This window comes from Hippopotamus amphibius, chromosome X (assembly GCF_030028045.1).
Source record: "Hippopotamus amphibius kiboko isolate mHipAmp2 chromosome X, mHipAmp2.hap2, whole genome shotgun sequence".
NCBI classification, from domain to species: domain Eukaryota; kingdom Metazoa; phylum Chordata; class Mammalia; order Artiodactyla; family Hippopotamidae; genus Hippopotamus; species Hippopotamus amphibius.
Genome location: NC_080203.1, coordinates 95,553,715 through 95,579,988, shown reverse-complemented (window position 1 = coordinate 95,579,988; position 26,274 = coordinate 95,553,715). Strand labels below are relative to the sequence as shown.

The 26,274-nt window shown below is 40.1% G+C and overlaps 1 protein-coding gene across 4 annotated transcripts in view; it reads left to right on the top strand.

Moving 5' to 3' along the window:
* The first annotated feature begins 613 nt into the window (after positions 1 to 613).
* The window catches only part of ZNF674 (zinc finger protein 674), a 28,738-nt gene continuing 3,077 nt past the window's right edge, over positions 614 to 26,274 (top strand). The window contains exons 1-4 of one of the 4 annotated variants that reach the window (XM_057719230.1): positions 614 to 697; positions 3,575 to 3,618; positions 5,169 to 5,295; positions 5,612 to 5,710. In XM_057719230.1, the coding sequence (XP_057575213.1) occupies positions 3,604 to 3,618; positions 5,169 to 5,295; positions 5,612 to 5,710 (241 nt within the window). In that variant the 5' untranslated portion in view covers positions 614 to 697; positions 3,575 to 3,603. Of the gene's footprint in view, positions 698 to 2,795; positions 3,619 to 5,168; positions 5,315 to 5,611; positions 5,711 to 26,274 lie in introns of those variants that run through there. The other 3 variants (XM_057719229.1, XM_057719228.1, XM_057719231.1) reach the window with 3 other exon arrangements.

Here is a 26,274-nt window from a genome sequence, read left to right as displayed (position 1 = left end):
CAGGAAAATCAGGCATCATGGTTTCTTTCCCACTTGTGCAAGCTGCCGGCCCTCCAGCCCAACTCCCAGCCCCTCCTCCAGGCTGCCTCCCCGACTGAGCCTGACCCCTGTCCTCTGACCCCTGACCTGAGACCAGAGCCCGGCTCCCAAGGGCCGGCCCCGCCCCCAAGATGGCCGCGCCCACGTGCCGCCTTGCGGGTAGCGGGCACCACTACCAGTTTTCTTATTCTGAGGACCTAAAGAAAGAGGAGAGCGTGGCTTTGGGGGATGGAGGGGTAGGAACTCCCCAGGGAGCACAGCAAGAAGGAGGCCCGGCCGCGCAGGTGAACGGACTGGGAGAGAGGGCCTCGGCCTCGGAGGCGGCGGACCCGGGTTGCTACGACAGTCTGCGCGGAGCCCGCTCGCCTCCCGCCGCCCGAGCCCCCTCCCCAGCCTTTCCTACGACTCGTCGCGGAAAACTGTCGCACGTTGTTGTCGCTCCATCTAACCTCAGAAGGAAGCACGTCAGAACCTCTGTCCCCCAAAGGCGCCGTGTTGCCCATTGGCTGTGTTGCCCCCCGCTCCGCCCCCCGCTGCTGCGCGTGCGTAGCACTCGGGCTCCCGGGGCGACGGGGAGCGGAAATACCCTGCTGACCCCGAGGGCGGTGCGAGTTGACGCTGGCTGTTGTTATCCGCCCTGAGACCTCCTGGTGGTGGAGTAAGGGGAGGCGGAGTTGGGGATGGACTGGATGGGGTGGTCGGAGGGGCCGTGGGCAGTGAGCTCGCGCCCCTGGGGGATTGAGTGACAGGGCCGGGGGCGGGGTGGGGTGTGCCTACGGGGGTCAGCGAGTGATTGGTTCATTGATTGATTCATTCAGCGACCTTTTACTCAGTGCCTGGTAAATGCCAGGCACCCTTGTGGTTCACATTAGTCTTCACAATAGCCCTGTGAGGAGGTACTTACGATTCTCTTCGTTTTACAGAGAGAAAGCAAGAACAGAAAGGCTCGGAAACCTAACCAAAGTCACACAGTAAACTGGAGGGATCCTTTTTCTTTTTTCTTTTTTTTTTTCGGTATAACACATGCCTTTCTAACAAACACACCGTAAATTGATCAGTTTTGTTGCTTGCTGTCTCTCTTTCCCCTGCTAAGAGTATGGCTCCGCAAGATGGAGGAACTCTGATTTTTTTTCACGTTGAACAGTAGAACACCTAGAACAGTAGAACAGGCACATAGTAGGCACTGACTTCTTATTAAATGAATAATTAGCGGCAGAGCAGGCGATCAGTTTCATTCCAGAGCCCAGACTTCGGAAGTAAGGCAGTGCTTAGCTTCTTATCTGGAGGTAATTGAGCTCTTAATGTCAATTCATAAAACTAGAGTGAGGCACTAGTGCCTTCCAGTGGCAAGGAAAACTTTGGGTTTTCCTCAACTTCGCTCCATCATGGAGATTGCTAATTGCATCGCGTGTTTGGTCATTGCCTTTCCAGAGTCAGAGTTCATAACTGAGCCTATGGCTCACCAGCTTCAGACACCAGCTGATCTGCCCTGGGCTTCCTTAGTTAGTGTACAGAAGACCCAGCCTGAGGCCTCAGAAGGAGGTGAGTTCCCCGGGTCAGGCAGAGACATGGTCCTGGAGTGATGGTCCCAGCAAAGGTACCTTTGTCTTTCAGTTCTTCGGTCCTTCCTCCTTAGGAATAAGGTAGCTCCTCTGAAGGCAGCTGGAAGAGAAGCACCAGCCCAGACCCCAGGGCACAGCAGGGAGGTTCATAGGACAGACCCAGATGCTCTGGTTAGAGGGAAGGGGCTCACAGCATAGCAGGTCCTAGAAGAACTGAACCTGCAGTGCCCTCTGTGCCTTCCTTCAGCTGAGAGAGAGCAAGGCTGACTTGGTGACTCAACTTCTAGCCACCATCAAAAGCTGTGTGATGGTGGTCAGTTGAACCCCTATTGGAAGAGAGATGAAAGTTACAGATGGATGGAGGGACGCTGCCCTACTGTAGTGCGTGCAAGGGCACAATCAGGTGGGAAAGATTGACTACCTGCCTCACAGGACTTTCTCCACTCCTGACACATTAGTGCACACATCTTTATGCCTCCCTCTTGTACCATAGGATTTGTTTGTTTGTTTTTTGTTTTTGGCTACGCCGCGTGGCTTGCAGGATCTTAGTTCCCCAACCAGGTATGGAACCTGCGCCCCCCTGCAATGGAAGTGCAGAGTCTTAACCACTGGATCACCAGGGAAATCCCCTGGGCTATTTTTGGATTTGAGTCAGTCCCATAGTACCCACTTACTCACTTACCTGTAGCAGAAGTGTTGAATCTCCTCTACCCTGACTAAATGACCAAAGAGGTGTTTTTGGTTTCTGTGTGTCTCTGAAATTTCAGAGTAGTCTCTGGGTAGGCCATCACCTAGCTCTGCTGTCTCATTTTGATGCTAGTAACTGGGCCTGGGAAAGTGACTGATTAAGCTCCATCTTGCTGAACCCTGCTGTCCTGATACTAGGGCAGGGATTGCTACAGTACCAATGGTGAACAAAAGCTCCTCGCTGAAACTTTGTTTTGAACACTGCCAAATAAGGACGAGCATGGCAATCAAATGGACATAATGGGAAATAAGGAAGTATTGAGGAGGGAATGGGGTAGTGGGGGGCCAGCGAAGGGCGGAAGGAGCAGGGGGCAAGGTCAGTGGTTTCCATCTCCATGTGGAACTGCCCAATGCCTGGCCCTTAACCTCCCTCCGCCCCCCTCCCTTCCTCCCTCTGCCCCCCTCCCTTCCTCCCTCCACTCCCCTCCCTTCTGCCCTGCACTCAGTCCTGCTTTATCTCCTTCCTCCAAACCACAGCAAGACGTCCCTGTCCTCCAGACTTTGCTCAGGGTCTATCACCTCTAGGGCTCAGTGTGATAATTGGTGATTTGTAATAATTTCTCCTTTTTATTTTATTAGTAAATGATACTGTCAAAAACGAAAAAAAAATGCAAGTAAATAAAAGAGGAAAGGTGAAATCACCATTGGAAGGTCAGCAGGGTCAACATTTTAATAAATGTTCTTCCTCAATACATGCATATCGCTTAACAAAGGAGATGCCAGTCATTTGTTTTCTTGTAACCTGCTTTTAAATATCTTAAGAAATGAGAACAGGATTCTATTGCATTTTTCGAGCCCATGTGGTACTTCCCACTTTGTGTGTCTTATTTTTCAACTGAATCCCCTTTGCTGGAGGTTTAGTTGCTTCCAAATTGTTGAATGGTGGAAACACCTACAGTTAACATCCTTGCAGCCTGTGCTCATTTTGATTGCCTTTTTATGATAAATTTCCAGGCATGGAATTCTTGAGAGAAAGATGTCAGGTTCTTAATGACTTCTGAGTAGGTGTCTTTACACACAAGTCACACATTGTCCTGGAAGAGGAAATAAATTCACGTGCAAAACCCATAGGATCTTAGCCACGTCCCAAGGGAACAGGCTGGAGCTACCAGGCCACGAGTCCAGATCATCCCCGCTGCAGGGCAAGGGTGATTGTTATTAGGCTGGTGATGGCGGTCTCATGACTGTACCCACTGATTTCCACCCTCCTCATTTTGCCTTCGTAGATCTCCATCCTTTGTCAGGGCAGAACCAGATGGCCCTGTCCCAGGTGAGTTCCTAATTTACCCGTACTTTGTTTCCAGGGAATTTGAGGCAGCAATAAGGAAATTATATTGCAACCTGGAAAAATCTGTCAGTACCCTCAGCTCTGACCGTTTTCTATTCAATTCGTAATCCACCTCGGCTTTCTCCAATCCTTCTCCTTCCCACCAAAAAGAAAAAAATTTTTTTAAAAAAACAAAGAAAAGAAAAGGAAAAAAAGGGGGACAAGAAAAGATAGAAAGGAAAAGACTTTTTAAATCTACTTCTTATTCTTGGAACTGTGCTTCATCTTTTTATCTTTTCCTTCTCAGAGAAGATTGTTTAAATACATAGACTCATCTTGCTTTTTCTATTTCTTCACCTTCAGTTCACTTTTTGATTTTTCATTATTTTAAATCCGTGCCTCATGTTCTAATAATCATAAAAACAGTATTCAAAGATCCCTATTTCTTCTCCCCCCAGTACCACGTCTTCCTCAGAGATGCCCACTGTTAACAGTTTGGTGATAAGGTGCTTTACGTGCATTTACATCAATTTACTTAACTAAAAATGGACATGTATGTAACGTGTTTTTGCACAAATGCCGTCACACTCCCATACCCATCTTGCTTTTCCCACCTGATTACATTCTGGGTGTTGCTCCTCATCAATACACAAAGATTATTTCCGTTCCTATCTCGTGGTATGGATGTATCATTTAACTATTTCTCTGTGAGTAGATACTGAGATTTTCATTTTCTTTTTCTATTGTAAACAGTGCCTCATGAACAACTTTCTATGTATCTATTGGCCCAATAGTACAGGTATTTATGGAGAATATACCTGGAAGTAGGATTTTTGAGTCCAATTTGAGTTAAATTTGCTTTTCCAAATCCTGGACTAATTGCTACTTTCACAAAATTTTAAAGACCAGATAATTTCTGTGTTCAACTTTTCTAGGATGTTGACAGATGAATCCAGTACATGTTATGACTCCACTTAACTTAAATTCAAGGAAGATACTACAAAAAAGCAAAAAGTAAAAGATCACTTTCAACTTTAAAAAGACCATTTTTTAAGAATATGGATGCCAAAATTCTAAAAACATGTTCTGAATAGAGCATTAATAAATTGAATTGAGCATTTTTAAAAGTACTCTGTGCATACGGTAAAAAATCCAAACAAAAACATTGTTCGACAAGGGGTGAAAAATAATTTTCCCTCTCACCCCATCTCCATGTCTCCTTCATTTTTTCATGCATTCTTCCAAAAATCATGTGTGCCTGTTTATCTATCTCGATATAAGAATCCCTTTTTCCTTTTTATTTTCTTCTTTTTCACATATTACAGCAGATTCCAGTCCCTTTCATGATCATTCCTTTTCACTGGTCAACCCCAGGTTTTCTCACCACGGCCCTCTTGACCTTTGGGCCAGATAATGCTACGTTGCGGAGGGCCGCCATGTGCATTGGAGGATATTTAGCAACATCGCTGGCCTCTACGCACTAGATGCCAGTGCTCCACCCCCATTGCCCCCCTTGTTGTGACAGTAGGCTAAGGAGGAGTGTGCTGTTGCAGGGCACCTTGACCTTCAGGGACGTGTTTGTGGACTTCACCCTGGAGGAGTGGCAGCAGCTGGACCCCACTCAGAAGAACCTCTACAGGAATGTCATGCTGGAGAACTACAGCCACCTGGTCTCCGTGGGTGAGAGACCCTCCACAGGGTGACTGGAACACACCCCCTCTTGTCTCCCTCTCTGGGCTGCTGCCGCTCAGGGGCGTCTGGGCCCTGAATGAGTCAGGCCTCAGGCTGGCGGTCGGGAATTCATAATGGCGTTTGCACCCTGCACGGGGTGTGCGTGCTCTCGCCTTCTCTGTGGATGGTCTGCACTGAGGGCCCGCTAGCTGGGCTCACAGGGCCGTCACCGAGGCCAGACCATCCCCGCCCTGCAAGGATGGGCCTCGGTTCTGGAATGCCTCGGGTGTCAATAATGAAGTCCTCTGTCATTTCCCCTCAACAGGATACCTCGTGGCCCAACCAGATGGGATCTTCAGGTTGGGGCAAGGAGAAGAGGAGGCCGGCATGGCAGCTGGAGAAAGCCCAACGTGGAGCTGTCCAGGTGAGCTCGTGCCGGGCCAGTTGGGCCAGGGCAGGGAGACCTGGTAGGTCAGGGAGAGCTTGGCCTCAGAGGCGTGCCCAGGAGCTCTTCTCAGAAACCCCAGACTTGGGGACACGACTCGAATCTGATGGAACGAGCTGCGGTGACATCCACACGATGCCCCCCCTGCTGCCCCTCTGCAGCCCCTTGTTCTTGGGGTTCAGACAGAGGCGGCCACTGCTGTTCTGTAGATCCCATCTCCACCTTCCAGTGTCTGGGTGGCTAGGGAGACGTGCCCAGCCTTGTCTCCTTCCTCCTCCCTCTCCTTTCTGGAAGCTGTTAGGACTTTCCCCCTCTCTTGGGCATTCGCGTGTTCATCAGAAGACAAGCAGATGGAGGGGTGATGTTTCCTCTTTACTTGCCATACTGTGGGTCCTCGAAGTCTGGAACGTGGAGCCTTTAACCTCAGGGAAATTATCCTACCTGGTTTCTTGGAGTTGGGATGGACAAAGAAGCTTTGCTAGTGACCTTCGGCTCTACCAGGTCAGGTACCCACCATGTCCTTGCCTGCCCACACTTTGTGGTTAAACAATGTCAACTTCACACAGGTTTCTGTTTTCTTATTTCTCCGAGGCTCTTCCAAATCGGAGTGAATTCCGCCTGTTCTTAGATTCCTCCCCTTATCAATACTTCCCTCCCACTCAACTATTTTGTCTTTTTTGTTATCTCTGTTTATTAAAAAAATAAACTTGAGGGCATATTACTCCCACAGTGGCATGCTTCAGTGAGCAGCGTCTCAGTCCTAGACAGAGCTGCTTCTTTCCTTTTCGGTTGTTTCTTTGTTTTTGCTCAAGGTCCCTTATGGGGATCCAGAAAGTCTTCAGACGTTGGTCTTCCTCTTTTTCTCTCCCACTCACAGTGGGCACTCAGCGGCGCCTCCCGAAGAAGTCTGTCTAGATCACTGTCACTATTCACGACGGTCTGTGGACCAGCAGCCTGGGCATGGCCTGGGCTCGAAGTAGAAATGCAGACTCTTGGATCCACCTCGGATTTACTGAATCTGAATCTGCTTTTCAACAGCTGTTTAGAGATTAGTTTCACAGCTGCAGCTGTAGTCAGATGCTGGCCCAGCTGATCCCCAGGTGACTCCCCAGACCCCACTCCTGCCTGGCACCCTCTCTCTCAGAGCCTCCCTGTGCTGGCGTGTGCACGCACCTCCCTGTACCTTCTCCCAGGGATTTTTTGGGCTGCAGTTTCCTCTTTATTGCTCTGTCAGTCTCATATCTGAGATTCATCAGGGTTTCTGGTCTGCTGATGGCATGCTTTATCTTGCTTCCAGTGTTTCCAGGAATTGAGTCTCATTCTTATTTCAGTGTTATTCTGGAAGGAGGAAGCACAAACTCAGAGGCACCTTCCACCCTTTGAGTCATAGTTCCCTTATATTACAAGCTGCATTATATTAAAAGTATCACATGCACATGTTCAGTCTAAGTGTGCAGAAGATTATGGGATTCAAAGTAATCTCGGTGCATTCCGAGTCACACCTCCAAGGGCAGCTTGTTTTTAAGGTTTCTGTTTTTAATTCCTTTGATGTGCATCTCCATAGGTCCAGAGAATGCCTTCACACCTGCACTTCTGGAGCTCTCAGTTTTCTCTCCCCTCTGTGAAAAAAATAAGGATTTACCTCAGTTACACCTTGGCCTTCTGCTCCCCTGCTCTTCACAATGCTTGTTAAATTTTTTTTCCTGTTTCTTTGTTGGCTACATTTATAAGTTTAAATAACATAGCTAAGCTTTTATGTTTGCATTCCATTTGGTAACTTTTTTAAAACCTAGCCAAGTGCCTGTGGCTTTTTTCTCTGCCTGGAACACAAACCCCTAGAGGCGACAGCCTGCATCTTATTCTCATTTATCCAGGTGTGGGGCTGGTAGAGGCCCTGGATAAGTATTGCTTTGATTGTTTTGGACCGGGGCAGAAGAAGGAGGTTTGTTATCGTTCCACAGCCCAGTGGTGAAGAGCTTGAGCTCTGGAGCTCACAGCCTGAATTCAGATTCTGGCTTCTTCACTCACAAGCTGTCACTTTGCACAGGTAGCTTAGCCTCTCTTCGCCTGTTTGTAGAACAGGGCTAATGCTAAAACATAGGATTGTCAGAATTTCATGAGTCGGTGAATGTAAAGCACCAAAAAGGGTGCCTGGGATAAAGGAAGTTCTCAATATATGTTATCACTGTTTTTATTGTTGTTGTTAGCCATACAAAATATATGTTGTCACTGTTTTTATTGTTATTAGCCATACAAAATTTTTTTTTAATGTAGTGGTTGTCAACTGGAGGTGTATCACATAGTGACCTGTGGAACCCTCGGGATACTCACCAGTAGGCACCACCCTCTAGAAATTGTTTCAGAAATTCTGGGGTAGGCCTAGTTATGTGCATTGTGAATAACACTCCAGAGAGTTCTGATAGCCATGTCTAGTTCAGATTCATTGCTTTTTTTAAATTTTTGGCTGCTTTTTTATGGGTCTTCATTGCTGTGTGCAGGCTTTCTCTAGTTGTGGCGCGCGGGGGCTACTCTTCATTGAGGTGTGCCGGCTTCTCAGTGCAGTGGCTTCTCTTGTTGCAGAGCACGGGCTCTAGGCACGTGGGCTTCAGTAGTTGCAGCATGTGGGCTCAGTAGTTGCGGCTCAAAGGCTCTAGAGCGCAGGCTTAGTAGTTGTGGTGCACGGGGTTAGTTGTTCCTCGGCATGTGGGATCTTCCCAGACCAGAGATTGAACCCCTGTCCCCCGCATTGGCAGGCGGATTCTTAACCACTGTGTCACCAGGGAAGTCCCCAGATTCATTGCTTTAAATGTCTGCTGAGAGGAGTTCAAAGGACTAGGAGACTTAGCAAGGCCGTCACCTAGGAGTACAGGTCAGGTGGGTTGGAAAACAGGAGCACACAGCCTCAATACCGGACAGCTTGGTTCTCTTCCCCCATTCCTCTATTCTTTAAGCTACTCCAGGGCCTATATTCTCCTCTGGACCCTGGATGAAATCTCTGACAGGTCTCATAAATTCTCTGGTCATTCTGAGATAATAAAAATCTTCTATCAAGATCCAAGTATCAAGAGTAGCCTCACTATCATATTTATTATTTTAAGTTTGTTGAGCTTTTCACAGAAAGAACTTTTACCTTTGTTAATTTTCTCTGTTGTGGGCTTTCCATTTTGTTGATTTCTCCTTTTACTTTTATTTCCACTTCTACTTCTTTGAGTTTACTTTGCTGTTCTTTATCAGCTTTTTTTTCCCCCAGCATTTTATTATGAAAATTTTCACACAAAACAAGCAAAAGAATTATGGTTTGAACATCCACATAATACCACCTAGATTCTACAATGAATGTTTTACTGTATTTGCATTATCTCCTATTTGTGTACCAATTCCTCGTGTACCAATTCCTTGTGTACCAATTGCTTCCATCAATCTCCCTTATTTTTCGCGTGCGATGCATTTCAAAGGAAGTTGTGGAGATCAGTCCACTTCACACCTATATACTCCCACAGGCATATCATTAACTAGAATTAAATATTTGTTAGTATTTTTTCTGTCCTTAATGCTTAAGAGGTATTTTAATAAAAGGAAATGCATAAATAGCACAATATGTTAGTGAGTTGTATGTGGTGATGTTTTAACCTAATTTCCATATGCATTTTCCATGTATTGTCATGATATATTTATTCTGATGTAAATGCATTCTTTTCTTTAAAATGAGGTTTATTGAGGTATAATTTACATACCATGAAGTTCACCTCTCTTAAGTGTACACTTCTATAGGTTTGACAAATATATAGTCATTCAAACCCCACCACAGTCAAGATATTGGACATTTTCATTCCCCCTAAAACATTCCCTTGTTCCCTTTTACAGGCAAACTTCTCCTCCACTCCCACACCTGATATTGTTTCTTCTTGTTGTTTTGTTTTTTTCTAAAATGTCATATAAATGAATCTTATAGTATGTGGCCTTATGTATCTTGTTTCTTTCATTTACCTTGATGCTTTTTAGGTTCATCCATGGGATGACATGTATCAACAGTTTGTTCCTTTTTGTAGCTGAATGATATTCCATTTGCTTATCCATAGACTGGTGTATGCACTTTTGAATTTTTTCCAATTTTTGGTTATTAGGAAAGAAGCTGGTATGAGCATTCATGTTCAGGTCTTTGTATGGACATAGGTTTTCATAGTTCTTAGGTAAATGTCTTGAGTGGGATTGCTTGGTCATGTGGTAAGTGTATATTTAACTTCACAAGACCACACTGTTTTCCAGTGTAACTGTACCATTTTGGATGCCCACCAGCAGCATATGAGAGTTCCGGTGTTTTACTACCTTGCCAGCACTTGGTATTATTAGTATTGTTAGTCTTTCTTTCCAGTAGCTGTGTAAAGAGTATCTCATGATATTAATTTGCATTTCTCCAGTAACTGATGTTCAGCATCTTTTCATGTGCTTATTTGCCATCTATACATTTTTGGTGAACGGTTTCTTGTAATCTGTTGCCATTTTTATTATTAAGTTGTGAGAGTTCTTTATATATTCTGGATGCAAGCCCTCTATCAGCTATGTGTTTTCCAAGTTTTTACCCCCATGCTGTGGCTTGTTTTTTATCTTACCAGTGTCTTTCCATAAAAAGACATTTTTAATTTTGACAAAGTCCAGTTTATCAAGTTTTTCTATTATGGTTCATGTTTTTTGTGCCCTATATAACAATTCTCTAACCCAAGGTAACAAAGATTTTCTCATATGTTTTATTTCAGAGGATTTATAATTTTAGCTCTTGTATTTAGGCCTATGGCCAATAGTTAGATGAAAAGTTTTACCTGATATGAGGTAAGGGTCAATGATTTTCTTTTCTTTTTTTCTGGCATATGCATATTTAATTGTTCAAGCAGCATTTTTGAAACGACTGTCTCTGCTCCATTGATTTACCGTGGCACCCTTGTCAAAACAGTTGAGCATGTAAGCGTTCGTCTATCTGCCGATACCACACTGTCTTAATTACTGTAGCCTACATTAAGTGTTCACATCAGGTACTGTGAATCTCCCAACTTTGTTCTTCCTTTTCATAATGTTTTGGTCCTTGATATTTTCATATAAATTTTAGAATCAGCTTGCCAATTTCTGCACAAAAGCCTACAGGGATTTTGTTTGGGATTACATTGAATCTGTGGATCGTTGAAATACTAAGGATATCGAGTCTTCCAATTCACAAAGATAGTGTATCTCTCAATTTATTTAGGTCTATAAAAATTTATCTCAGTATCTCAGTAATATTTGGTAGTTTTCAATGCATAGGTCTTGCATAGGGAATGCAACTGCAATTTACATATTTCATTTTAAGCATATCTATTTGCTCTTTTGTCAGTATCTCCTGTGGGGTTTTTTTTGTTTGTTTGTTTTTAATTTAGTGGTTGCTCTAGGGATTAAGATATACATACTTAACCTTTTCACCACCTATAGTTATATTTTAACACTTCAAGTCATATATAGAAGGTTTATAGCAACATAGGCCCCTTACCTTCCCTCCTTTTTGTTATAGTTTTCAAATGTATTATATCCATGTATATTTTAAACCCCTCAGTGTTTGTTTTCAACTGTCATACATATCTTAAAGAATTCAAAAGGAGAAAAGTAGTCTATATATTTACCCAGATATCCCACCATTTCTGTTGGTCTTTACTTATTCCTGAAGATCCGTGTTTCCCTCTGATGTGATTTCCCTTCACCCTGAAGAAAATCCTGTATCATTTCTCTTAGAACAGGTCTGCTGGTGACAAGATCTCTTAGTTTTTCTTCTCCTGGGAATTTTTAGATTTTGTCTTCAGTCTTGAAGAATATTTTTACTTCAGTGTAAAATTCTGGGTTGACATTTCCTGTAGTATTTTTAAGATGTTCCATTATCTTCTGGCCTCCATTGTTTCTGATGAGAACCTCACAGTCTTTTGAATCATTGTTTCCTCATATGCAGTGTGCTTTTTTTTTCCTAGCTATATTCAAGATGTTTTCTTTAACTTTGCATTGCAGATATTTGATTATCTTGATGTTTCTTTGAATTTATCTTGTTTCTGGTGTACTGAGCTTCTTGAATCTGTCGATTTATGTCTTTCTCCAAATTTGGAAAGTTTTTTGGCCTGTATTTCTTCAAACCTTTTTTTCTGCACTAGTCTCTTTTCCTTTGAGGACTCCAATGATGTGAATGTTGGACATTTTGACAGTGTCCCAGGAATAACTGATGCTATATTTCTTTCTTTTATTTTTCCCAGTCTTTCTGTCTCTACTCCTCATGTTGGCAGGTTGGATCATTTCTGTCAGTTGAACTCCAAATTCATTGACTCCTGCCTCTGTCATCTGCATTCTGCTGCTCAGTTCACCCCATGTGTTGTTTTTGTTTGTTTGTTTGTTTGTTTTAATTTCAGATATCCTCTTTTTTAGTTCTAAAATTTCAATTATTTTTTTTTACGGTTTCTGTATCTCCAGTGAAAACTTCTGTTTATCCATTCATTTCAGGTGTGTTTGCCTCATAGAGCTTAGTTTCAACAGCTGCTTAAAATGTCTTTGGTATTTTCAGCATCTGGCATCTGTTGATTATCTTTTCCCTTGAGAATTGGTCACATTCTGCTAGCTGTTTGTTATGTTGAGTGATTTCCGATTCTATCCTAGATAGTGGTGATTGTTTTGTTGCTTTTAATCTGGTAGGTTTATCATGTAATAAACCTAGTTAGATTCAGACCACTAGTTTTATCTTGCCTTCTGTGGGTGTTGATTCCAGTTCGTTTGGTGTTCAAAGCCTTTGCTGTGCTCATTTGCATCTGTGTTGTGTATGCACCATTTGGGAGTTAATTTGACTCTTTAGACTTGAGTGGTGGTTTAAGTCTTTGTGCAGTTTTTAGAGCCTTTGCTGTCCTGCTTCACATGTGTCTCCATTCATTTGTCACTCAGTTGTTTGTCTCAGACTTGAGCTGTGGTTGAAATCTTAGTTTAGTTCAGTTCTTAAAGCTTTGGTATGAGGCTTTGCTTTCCCTTGTACACACAGCTCTTGGATGAGCTCAGGACTTCAGAAGGTTGGTATCCCATTGGGACAGAGTCTTGTGAAAAAGGAGCGGGGACAAAAATGAAACTCACTGGTGTACAGGCTGCTTCTCCACTTTTTGACTCACCTTCAGAGTCTGCCTGCTTTTTTTTTTAACTTGTCAGTCCTAAGTAGCTGCTTTACATCTTTTGTCCAGAGTTTTTAATTGCAATAATCAGTAGGAGAGAGGGGCTATAGTAGACATACTCCATTGTGGCTAGAAATGGAAACCTTGATTTCATTCGTTCTTGCTTTTATCTTTATTATTTCTGTTCTTCTTCTAAAATTGAATTTAATTTTCTGTTTTCCTAATTTCATAGGGTAGAAGCTTAGATCATTGATTTGATAGCTTCCCTTTCTAATAATAAGCATTGTGAATGCTATGACTGCCTCTAAGTACTGATTTAGCTGTTTTAGCCTCTGTATTGTGGTATAATTGACATAAAAAAAACTGCATGTATTTAAAGTGCATAATTTGATAAGTTTTGACATGCACACACCCAAGAATCCATCACCACAATCAAGATAGCAAAGTCATAGAATAAGCTGGGAAGTATCCCCTCCCCTCTTTAGTTCTTTGGAAGAATTTGTATGGAATTGGTGTTATTTATTCCTTAAACGTTTGATAGAATTCCCCAGTGAAGTCATCTGGGCCTGCAGTTTTCTTTGTAGGAGGGCATTAAGTTACAATGCCAATTTCTTTCATAGATATTGGATTATTCAGATTATTTCTTCACGAACAAACTTTGGTAACTTGTCTCTCAATTTCACCTAAAGTTGTCAAATTTATTGGCATAAATTTGTTCACAATATTTCCTTATTATCCGTTTAATTTCTCAGGGTGTGTAGTAGTCTCATTTTAGTTTTTAAAAAAGTCTAATCACATGTAGAAATAAAAACTATGAACTTAATTTACAGGGAAATCTCTCCCCCAGCTAATGCCTCAGTGCTTCAGGCTGGAAGTTTTTAGTGGCAAAGGAAGCATGCTCTGCTTTTCTTTCTTTACTCCACCTCACTCCCCTACTCAACAACTAGGCCATCTCTGGCTCCTTGGGTGAAACAAGTGAGGAAGGAAGGAGATACAAAGGACAAAAATAGTTTGCCCTAACTGATAAAGATGTAATCTGATATCAATGCCCTCTGCATGTGGCAGATTCCAAAGATCTGGCACATTTATTGGTTTCCTTGGAGGCACCCCAGCTAGGAACAATGACTGCAGTTTCCTCAACATAGGCCGTGCCTCTTTCCAACAAGTTATTTACTATATCTCCTCCCTGCCCTCACCCTGCAACACCATCATATACCTCCATCTCTTTTTGCTCAGGTCACCTTGATGCTAGCAGAAAGCCCTCTCTCCACAGTAACCCAACCCTGTTCCTATCTAGAGGGTCCACATCTGGCTTGTGGAGTATGTGTGTGTGTGTGTGTGTGTGTGTGGTGGGATCTGCACCTTGATCTCCACCCCTTCCCCCTACACAACCTCTTTTCTGCAGCCACAGACTGCCTCAGCCTGCCTGTCACCTGTAGAGTTTTTTAGGCACAAATCAGGTGCCAAGTCCCCTGCATCCCCCAAACTCTAGTGGACATATGTCAAGCAAGTTGTCTCCTTGAAGTTTTTCTTACTAGATTAGGGCTGAGGCGAATGTACTCCTCCTGCCCCTATTGTTGGAGAGAGAAAATGCCACAACTTTCCAACAGCTCTCTCTGAAGAAAGTTTCTTCCTCAGCTTCTTCAACCTTAATACTTATAGTTTTAGGTGTCTGTTACTGCTGAGGGACATTAAGTGGTTTTGGCCTACTCATTTTAAGTTCTTCAAAGGACTCTGGACTGGGGAAGCACTTGGTAGTATTTTATTACCAGCCTTTGAAACAAAAAGAGTGGGTTTTTTTAAATTGTTTTTATTTTCTTTTGATAACTTTGTTTTAATTGTTTATAAAACAATTTCATCATAGATTTTTTAAATTGAAGTATAATTGATTTACAATGTTGTGTTAATTTCTGCTGTACAACAAAGTAATTCAGTTATACATAGATATGTATATATTCTCTTTTATATTCCTTTCCATTATGGTTTATCACAGGATATTGAACATAGTTCCCTATGCTATACAGTAGGACTTTTTTGTTCATCCATTCTATATATAATAGTTTGCATCTGCTAATCCCAAACTCCCACTCCATCCCTCCCTCACCCTCCTTCCCCCTTGGCAACCACAGGTCTGTTCTCTATGTGTGTCAGTCTGTTTCTGTTTTATAGATATGTTCATTTGTGTCATATCTTAGATTCCACATGTAAGTGATATCATATGGTATTTGTCTTTCTATCTCTGAACTTACTTCACTTAGTATGATAATCTCTGGGTCCATCCATGTTGCTGCAAATGGCGTTATTTCATTCTTTTTAATGGCTGAGTAGTATTCCATTGTATGTATATACAACATACATACTTCTTTATCCATGTGATAAGAACTTTTAAGATTCACTCTCTTAGCAACTTTCAAATATGCAATACAGTATTATTAACTGTAGTCACCATGCTGTTACATGGGTTTTAATAAATGCCATGTTAAATGAATTGCCTAAGAGCATGGATTGCAGCTGGGTGGGCAGATGTAGCTTCTGAAATTTCTGAAACTTTAGCTTTTGAACAAGAAGCATCAATGTAACAATGCAAAGCTCTGTAACCTTATGCAGCCAAACTGATGATACAGACAATGCATGATTCAGACCAGTGCTGCCCAATAGAACTTTCTGCAGTGATGGCTCTGTTCTCTCTATATATAGAATTGTAGTATGGGCACACTCTTTACATTTTGGTAATCTGGTAAGTATGAACTGGTATCTTGTTATAATTTTCATTTTCCTGATTATGAGTAAAGGTATTTATCATTTCATATTTCGTATTGACTGCTTGGATTTCCTCTTCTGTGGCTATTTGTGTTTTGGTTGGGGTGTTTGTCTTTTTTGATTTATATAGATTCTTCACCTAGTCTAGATTCCAATTTTGTGTGTAGTCAGTATCTTTTCTTCATCTTGGTTATTGCTGGTGTGTTTTTAATAGAAGTTTTAATTGTAATGTAATTAGATTGATCAATTTTTTACTTTGTGCTTTTTGTATAATTTTATGTAAATTTTTTCTGACAGCTCATAAAGATGTTGTCAAATAATTTTCTTCTAAAATTTTCAGATTTTGTTTTACTTTCTTTAAATCTGCCCAGAATTTACTTTTACATAACTCGTGAGGAAGGGAACTATTACATTACCTTTTTTCCCCACATGGACATCCACTTGTATCATGTCGCATACTGAATGCTTTCAACAGTGGGGTGTGATGCCCCTTCAGCTAGAGGTCAAGTTCAATATCCATGTGGGTCTGTTCCTAGGCTATTTTGTTCCATTGGTCTATCTGTCCCTTTGCCATTCACATGTTTTTATAACTTTATTCTAGTGAGTTAAAGTATGTAAAGCACTTAAAAGTGCCTGACACTGAGTGAATGCTATATAAATGTCAACTGTTACACCGTTCTTACCGTTATTGATGTTGTAAATAGCTGATAGGATAATTCTCCTTACCTCTTTGAACTCTTTGGTCTTCAAATAGAAATCTTAGGATTAGTTTGCCAAATTTCATGGAAAACTAGGAGGGATTTCAATTGCAGTTGCACTGTGTTTGGAGACAAGTTGAAAGTAGGTTGGGTTTGGTATCTTTATTGAATTTTACCATCAGTGAACTCTTACTCAGCCTGTCTTTTCTGCCATTTTAGTAATGTTTTGAACTTGTTTTCGGGAAGTGCTTGCATATGTTTTCTTAAATTTATTCCCAGATACCTCTTAGCTATTATTGCAATTGTGATTGGGATCTTTTTTCCTATTATGGTTCCTAAGTGGTTAATAATAATGTATGACAGTGCAGTGGTATTTATTTATTCACCTTGTATACAGAAACCTCTCTGAATGCTTTTATTAATACTAATAGTTTTTAGGTTCTCTTGGGTCTTCTATATAAACAATTATCTTCATGAAAACGATTTTGTATTTTCCTGTCCAATTATACATTTTCTTTTCCTTCTCCCATTCTATTAGTCAGGGCCTGTAATACAGTGTTTAATAGGTGCAGTGATAATGAATTCCTTGTTTGTTTCTGATTCTAATGGAAATAATGAGGACAATGATGAGGACAGTGCTAGAAATGTAATGATAGTCAATGTGTGACCGCTTGCTGTGTGCCACAAATGCAGTGTTCCATGTGCTTTGTACACATTACAGAGTTTAATCCTCCAACTGACCCTGTAAAGGAGACTGGTCGTTATCCTCATTTTAAAGATGAGAAACTGAGGCACAGAGAGAGAACGTAACTTCTAAAACTTTTCACCCTTAAGTATATTTGCTGTGGTTTTTTGAAAGATACCTTTCATCAAAAGCTCCTTTTCTATCCCTAGTTGACTAAGACTTTTTTAGAAGAAAATCATGAATGTGTTGTATTTTCTCAAATGCTTATTTTCTGCATCTGTTGGGAAGATAATTTTTTGTCCTTTAATCTATTAAAGTGGTGGATCATATTAATAATTTTCTCATGTTGAACTGTCCTTGCATTCCTGCACTAAATTCTACTTAGTTGTAAAACATTTTTTAAATTAATTGAATTCAGTTTACTCATATTTAATTTCAGTTTTCCATCAATGTTCAGAAGTGAGACAGATCTTAGATTTTCTTGTACTCTACTCTTATTCTGCTATCCAAGGTTATCCTAGCTGTATAAAAGAGACTGGGTGCTTTTCCTTTTTTTTTTTTTTCCTAGTTTCTGAAACTGCATTGACTGAAGTAAACCTGTTCTTAAGAGTTTTATAGCAATGATCTACAGCAACATCTGGAAAAAAAAAACCCTTTTTTATGGGAAGACTTTTGATTACCTAGTGAATTTTATACTTTTTAAAAGTAATTACTGATTTATTCATATTTTCTGTATCTTCTGTCAATTCTGGTCATTTTTTTTAGATAATTATATTTCATCTGAGGTTTCAAATTTAGTGACCTAAGGCAGTAGTCTCTTTTGATTAAAAAAGTTAATTTTTATCACATTAAATCATGCCCAAGATTTAAAGAATAAAATTAATGTGATAAAACTATAATGAGTGTCAAGGGCATGCTCCTGTACTTGGTCTTAGCCAAAAGGCTGAGAAGCAGTCAGGGCATGGCAAACATAAAAATTCAGGATGGTGATTATCTGAGGAGAATGAAATGGGCATATGAAGAACTTCAAAGGCAGAAATAATTTGTTTTTTAATGAGTGGCGTATATGCAGATACATTTTGGTATCTCAATTCTTTATAATTTACATATACCTTATAAAAATTATTTAAAATTTTATGCTATGGAAGATGAAGATTTAGTTCACTTCATTGTTTTTGCCATTCACACACATACACACACACACACACACACACACACACAAAGACTTCTTTTTCGAATATTAATTTTTTTCTTTTGTGTTGAAGTATAGTTGATTTACAGTATTATATTAGTTTCAGGTGTACAACATAGTGATTTGATATTTTTATAGATTATACTCTGTTTAAAATTATTATTAAGTATTGACTAATTCCCTGTGTGTACATTACATACTTAAATTTTATTTATTTTATACCTAGTAGTTTTTATCTCTGGATCCCCTTCTCCTATCTTGCTCCCCCTCTTCCCTGTCCTGACTGGTAACAACTAAATTGTTCTCAGTATCTATGAGTCTGTTTCTGTTTTGTTATATTAATTTATTTTTTAGATTCCACATGTAAGCAAAAACATACAGTATTTGTCTTTCTCTGTCTGACTTATTTCACTAAGCATAATACCTTCCAGGTCCATCCATGTTCTTACAGATGGCAAAATTTCATTCCTTTGTATGGCTAAGTAATGTTCCATTATGTGTGTGTGTGTGTGTGTGTGTGTGTGTGTGTGTGTGTCTGTCTGTCTGTCTGTCTGTGTGGGTGTGTATCTTCCTTATCCATTCATCTGTTGATACACGCTTAAGTTGCTTCCATGTCTTGGCTATTATAAATAATGCTGCTATGAACATTGACATGTATGTATCTTTTCAAATTAGTGTTTTCATTTTCTTCAGATGTATACCCAGGAGTGGAATTACTGGGTCATATGGTAGTTTCTATTTTTAACTTTTTGAGGAACCTCCATAGCATTTTCCATAGTGGCTGTACCACTTTGCATCCCCACCAGCAATGTACAAGGGTCCCCTTTTCTCCACATCCCTGCCAACATTTGTTATTTGTGTTCTTTTTGATGGTAGCCATCCTGACAGGTGTGAGGTGATATCTCATTGTGATTTTGATTTGCATTTTCCTGATGATTAGTAATGTTGAGCATCTTTTCATGCGCCTGTTGGCCATCTGTATGTCTCCTTTGGAACACAAAAACTTGTTCTCCCATGTTCCCAGTATGATTATACCATAAATCTAGTTTACATCAGTACTACTGTTTACAGTATGGTGACTATATAAATTCTGTAGCCAGCTTAGCCATGTAGTCATCTATGATTAATTTACCTTTTCTGCATAACTTTTAGTTTCCTTTGGTTAATAATTGTTTCTTTCAATTGCTTCTTTCTCTATGTACTTATTACCAGTTTAACTTTGAACACCATGACCAGTTGTCTAGAGTGATTCTGAATGCTTCCAGAGCTATCAAGTGTCCCATCAATGTCACACCCCTGAGTTTGTCTGGAGCCCTCTGACCACTCCCTTCTGGGTGGATTATCCTCATTCCTGTTTGCGCAGCCACCATCCTGACATCTCTCTTCACCATTATTCTGGAAATTCCCTCCACTTTTTGCATCGTTGGATTCCTCATTTGCTTTATTCCATGCCTTCTTCCACATTTCACTGGTGCACATTCTTCCAGTACTTTCCTAAGAAAGAATGTAGGTCCATGAGAGGTAACGTTTTTGAGATTTTTGAATATCTGAAAGTGTTTGTTGAATCCTCATCCAAAATGGAGAGTTGAGCTTGGGGTAGGGTTCTAGAATGGACATTTCTTTCCCTTAGACTTTTTTTCTTTTTTTTTCTCTTCTTATCCCCCACCCCCACCCCCGCTTTCCCCCCTTGGTGTCCATACGTTTGTTCTCTACATCTGTGTCTCTGTTTCTACCTTGCAAACCGATTCATCTGTACCATTTTTTCTAGATTCCACATATATGCGTTACTATACGATATTTGTTTTTCTCTTTCTGACTGACTTCACTCTGTATGACAGTCTCTGGGTCCAAACACGCCTCTATAAATGACCCAGTTTTGTTCCTTTTCCCTTAGACTTTTGAAGGCATTGTTCCATTGTCTTCTGATTGTAATTTTCCTTTTGAGAACTCTGAAGCTATTCTGATTATTGATACTTGGCATCATTTTTTTTCTATATGTAAGCTTATAAGATTTTCCACCCTTTATTTCAATGCTTTCTGGCATTTCTTCATGTGTCCTAATAGGGGTTCATTTTCACCAGTATTTCTGGCACTTGGTAGGAAACAAATCCCCACAGGGATAGTTGCTCCTTTCTTGTGCAAAGCCAAGGTGTTACAGGGCTAGACAGCTGCAATTCAAGTCCAAGTGGCAAATAAGGCTTTTTAGAAAGCCCTTTTCACTTTGTCTGTGGGAGATTCCAAACTGACCCACTAAAAATAGGCACCTACAGTGGTCTAGTCACCCAGAAGAAAATCAGGTGTTCAGTGCACCAGGCAGGCAAAAATCATCTTATCAACGTAGGGAACATTCCACAATCTGCATTCCCAAACTTCAGCCAGGAGCCAGGCCTGCTGTGTTAACACTTTGCTGCACATTATCTTTACTGGTGCTCTTTATTTCTTCATGGGAATTGGAGTTACCATATACTGTCCCTTCTTTCTTGGAGCTGAGCTTCAAGTTAGGTCAAGAAGTGACAGCACTCTGGAGATGGGGCTTTTGGTGGAGCTCCCTTCAGTTGCTGTGATGATGCCAGTTTTCACTGCTTCTGGACCACAGAGTTGAGGATCCAGGGGTTTGGGGTGGAGGTGGGGGTGGGGGGAAGTAGCACCAAGTGGAAAATCACAGCCTTGGCTGTTCTTAGTGAGGTTCACTGGTTCTTCTTGAATAAATGCTTTTTAATCTGTTGTGTGCCTTTGGTTAATTTCCAAAGTCCTGAAATGATAGATTTTGATAATTTTGCCAGTATTTTCATTGCTTTTATGGGGAAGAGGATTTACTAAGGTCCTCACTCCACTGTTCCAGAAGCCCTGCCTTAAGGCATTTCTCTTAAAACTGCAGAAAAGTATAGAAAATCATAGTCATAACAAATACCCTTATAGTTACCTCCCAGAATTAGCAAATGCTAAGATTTTGTCATTTGGTGGTGGTGGTTTTTTATTTATAAAAGAAATAGAGGTTTATAAATAAAGGTGAAGGCTCCCTTTTCCTCTCCTGAGTCCTGCTCCCTTCATTCCCTCCCCAGGCAAACAATATCGTGAATTCGGTGCGTATCTTTCTAACCCATGTTTTTATACATTTACTACATAAATTTGCATCTGTAATCAATATAGCATTCTTTTTGTAAATTTACCAGATCAGTGCTCTAGAACCATAGGGGTCTTTCTACAACTTTCTTTCTCTATTCAGTGTTACCCTTTGAGTTTAGCTATGCTGATAGGTTAGATTTAGATCGTTCATTTTAACTCCTGTATAGCATTCCAACATCTGAATATCGCAGTCCATTGATCCAAGCCTCTACTGCTGGGTATTTGGTTGTTTCTAATACCTAGTTGCCATTCTTGTACACGTACATATTTGCAGAACTTCTCTGTGGTACAACTATAAATGGAATACATAGCAGGGTATATACATTTTCAACATTACTAGATGTATAACTGTTCTTCTGTCATAAAATGAATCAATTTGCCTTGAATATTTAAGAGTTTTCCATCTGTGTAAGTGAAATTGCTTTGTAATATTCTCATATTCTGTCCTTATTTGCTTTTGGCATCCAGGTCATTCTGTTTTGTATAACATAAGCATTGTTTTACCAATTTTCCTTTGGTTATTAAGTGCCAGGTATATGTCTATGATTTTATTTTCATTATTTCTCTCTTTTGCTCTAATTGTCTTTTGAAAACATATAGCTGATGTTTAAAAGTACAGTTTAATATGGTTGGCCTGTAATTCATGGGGTTAATATTTATTTATTGTGCTATTACTATATTTGTATTTCTTATTTTATTGTATTTTCTAGATATCCTGCTTTTCCTTTACCTCTTTTTTCCTGCCTTTGCTAGATTTTCTCTACCCTGCCCCCCAACCCCCTCCTTTTTCCCCTTTGGTCATTTTCCTCCTGAATAATTCAGGTACCAAGCATTATTCTTAGCAGGCTTTGTATGTGGCAAATTCTCTGTATTTTCTTGTCCAAAAACATCTTTATTTTGTCATCTTTCATTGCAATAATTTATCTGGGGATAGAGTTCTAAGGTGACAGCTTCTCTCAGGACTTTGAAAATATTTAATCTTTTGGCTTCTTTTTTACCTGATGAAATCTATTGTTGATCTAATTGTTTCTTTATAGGTGATTTTAAAAATTTCTCCATGGTAGCTTTCAATACTTACTTTCTTAAAGTCTTACAGTTACACAGAACTGTGTCTAGGTGCAGATTTGCTTTTATTTACCACACTCAGTGTAGGATATATGTCTTTCTTCCATACCAGAAAATTGCCAGTCATTGTCTCTTCAAATATTGCCTACATTGGGGTCCCCCAAGACCACTACCACATTCAGAGATTCTCAACAGGGACTCCCAGGACTTGGCATCTAGTCGTATTTGCAGCTAAGATTTATTATAGCCATGTAGTAAGGATATACAGCTAAAGCATAAGGGAAAAAGACATTTGCGGAATCTGGAGGACTCCATGCACAGGGTTCCATATGCTCTCTCCCTCTCATCTAGGGTCACACAGGGCACACTTCTCCCAGCAGTGAAAGTGCAGCAATGTGTGTGTGATGTCTCTGCCCAGGGAAGCCCATTAGAGACTCAGCGTTCTCACAGACACAGACTGCCTAGCACATACCAAAACTCCAGACTCCCAGAAATAAAGGAAAGGTTCTGCTTAAATCACATTGTCTGTACAAGCAGCCTTATCAGTTAGGGAACGGTGGGGACATTGCTGAACCCCAAAGTCCCAGATGGCAGCCAACCTTGCAAGCAGACCTTTCTAAGTTTAGCAGTCTCAGGGTTGCTCTCTTAACCCATTTCTTGGCATATTGCCCCTCTCTCTTTTTCTCTAGTCTTCCATTTGGATTTGCTATTAAACCTATTTTGGAACTTATCATTTCTCTATTTCTCTTACCATATTTCCCTTGTTAGCTCTTCATGCTACATTCTGGGTGATTTCTCAAGATCTGTCATCTAATTTGTTAAATCTGTCTTTATCTGTGACTAGATAGAAGTAGTAGATAGAATTATCTACTGTTCAACCTCTTTATTTAGAGTTTTAAAAATAATGCCTGTATATAATTTTCCTAGTTTTCCCCCCATGGTCTAGTTCTTACCTTATTTCTCTGAATAGTTGAAATATATTTATTTTGAAGTCCACATGGTTCTACTAGCTACAGTTCTAGGAATGGGAGTATCTTTAAATGTATCTGCTGATTCAATTTCATGATGGGTCTTTTCCTTGTGAAGTTAATTTTTTACTGTGAACTCTTCAGTGATAATTGGTATTCCATAGACATCCTGTGAGCCCTAAGCTATAAAAACATAAGACTCTTTTGGAAAGCTTGCCACTGCTAGGAACCTACTAATACAGGACCAATTTTTAGTTTAATTTTTCAGCTTATGGGCTCTGTACTATGCTTATAATCATTTGGATTGAGTTACAGAACTAGGCTTTTGATTTTTTTTTAATTTTATTAAAGTATAGTTGATTTACAATGTTGTGTTTAATTTCTGCTGTATAGCAAAGTAACTCAGTTATACATATATTCTTTTTCATATTGTTATCCATTATGGTTTATCACAGGATATTGAATATAGTTCCCTGTGCTATACAGTAGGACCTTGTTGTTTATCCATTCTATAGATAATAGTTTGCATCTGCTAATCCCAAACTCCCAATCCATCCCTCCCCCATGCCCCTTCCACCTTGGCACAGAGACCTTGGAACAGACCAGAAGTCTGTTCTCTATGTCTGTGAGTCTGTTTCTGTTTCATAGATAAGTTAATTTGTGTCATATTTTAGATTCCACATATAAGTGATATCATACGGTATTTGTCTTTCTCTAACTTCCCTTAGTATGATAATCTCTAGGTCCATCCATGTTGCTTCAAATGGCATTATTTCATTCTTTTTATGGCTGAGTAATATTCCAGTGTGTGTGTGTGTGTGTGTGTGTGTGTGTGTGTGTGTGTGTGTGTGTGTGTGTGTGTGTATCTATGCCACATCTTCTTTATCCATTTATGTGTCTGGACATTTAGGTTGCTTCCATATCTTAGCTATTATAAATGGTGCTGCTGTGAACATAGGAGTGCATGTTTCTTTTCGACTTATAGTTTTGTCTGGATATATGCCCAGGAGTGGGATTGCTGGATCATATGGCAACTCTATTTTTAGTTTTTAAAGGAACCACCATACTGTTTTCCATAGTGGCTGCACCAGTTTACATTCCCACCAACAATATAGGAGGGTTTCCTTTTCTTCACACCCTCCACAGCATTTGTTATTTGTAGACTTTTTAATGATGGCCATTCTGACTGGTGTGAGGTGGTACCTCATTGTAGTTTTGATTTGCATTTGTCTAATAATTAACAATGTTGAGCATCTTTTCATGTGCCTATTGGCCATCTGTATGTCTTCTTTGGAGAAATGTCTATTTCGGTCTTCTGCCATTTTTTTGATTAGGTTGTTTGTTTTTGTGTTATTGAGTTGTATGAGCTGTTTCTATATTTTGGAAATTAAGCCCTTGTTGGTCACATCATTTGCAAATATTTTCTCACATTCCTAAGTTTTTTTTTCATTTTGTTTGTGGATTCCTTTGCTGTGCAAACGCTTATAAGTTTGATTAGGTCCCACTTGTTTATATATACTTTTATTTCTATTGCCTTGGTCAACTGACCTAAGAAAATATTGGTAGGATTTATGTCAGAGACTATTTTGCCTAGGTTCTCTTCTAGGAGTTTCATGGTGTCATGTCCTACATTTAAGTCTTTAAGCCATTTTGAATTTATTTTTGTGCATGGTCTAAGGGTGTGTTCTAACTTCATTGATTTACATGCAGCTGTCCAACTTTCCCAAAACACCTTGCTGAAGAGATTGTCCTTTCTCCATTGTATATTCTTGTCTCTTTTGTCAAAAATTAATTGACTATAGGTGTGTGGGTTTATTTCTGGGCTCTCTATTCTGTTCCATTGATCCATATATCTGCTTTTGTGCCAATACCACACTGTTTTGGTTACTGTGGCTTTGTAGTATTGTCTGAAATCTCGGAGGGTTATGTCTCCTGCTTTGTTCTTTTTCCTCAGGATTGCTTTGGCAATTCTGGGTCTTTTATGGTTCCATATAAATTTTAGGGTTATTTGTTCTAGTTCTGTGAAAAATGTCATGTGTAATTTGATAGGGATCACATTAAATCTGTAGATTGCTTTGGGTAGTATGACCATTTTAACACTATTAATTCTTCCAATCCAAGACTATGGGGTATTTTTTCTTCAAATCCTCTTCAGTTTCCTTTATCAGTGTTTTATAGCTCTCAGCATATGTCTTTCACCTCTTTGGTCAAGTTTATTCCTAAGTATTTTATTTTTTTGATGTGATTTTAAAAGGGATTTTTTTACTTTCCCTTTCTGATATTTCATTGTTAGTGTAAAGAAATGTAACCGATTTCTGTGTGTTAATCTTGTATCCTGCTACCATGCTGAATTTGTTTTATCAGTTCTAGTAGTTTTTGTGTGGAGTCTTTAGGGATTTTTATATACAGTATCATATCAGGCTTTTGATTTCTTATATGTAATAGCCTTCTTTCCAATTTCCTTGACCAATGGGGAGTCTTTCTAGTTCCTGTTTAACAAGCATGGATTTCCTTTGTGGCTCCTACTTTAAGTGCAAATTATATTCCAGTTTCCTGAACATTTGTGCCCTGTGGTCTGGACTCCCCTGCAAATCCTCAAGCTTCAGTTTCTGTTCACCCCATCACTTTAAATTCCCACTTCACTTTTGAAACCTAAAAAATTTCTTTCCTTGGTTTTGAGCATGACTGGGTATTCAATTATTTTTGTTAAATATGGGCCAGCATTTCTTTGTATTTACAGTTGAGGGAGATGGTGGTAGTGGAGCATAGGGAGGGTTCATCCACATCAGCTCAGGTCCATTAACAGGAGTCCACAGCAGGGAATTTATGAATTAATTTTATGCCATAACATTATAATAGAAATATTTACAAGTTTGATGATTCACTGCATTTTTT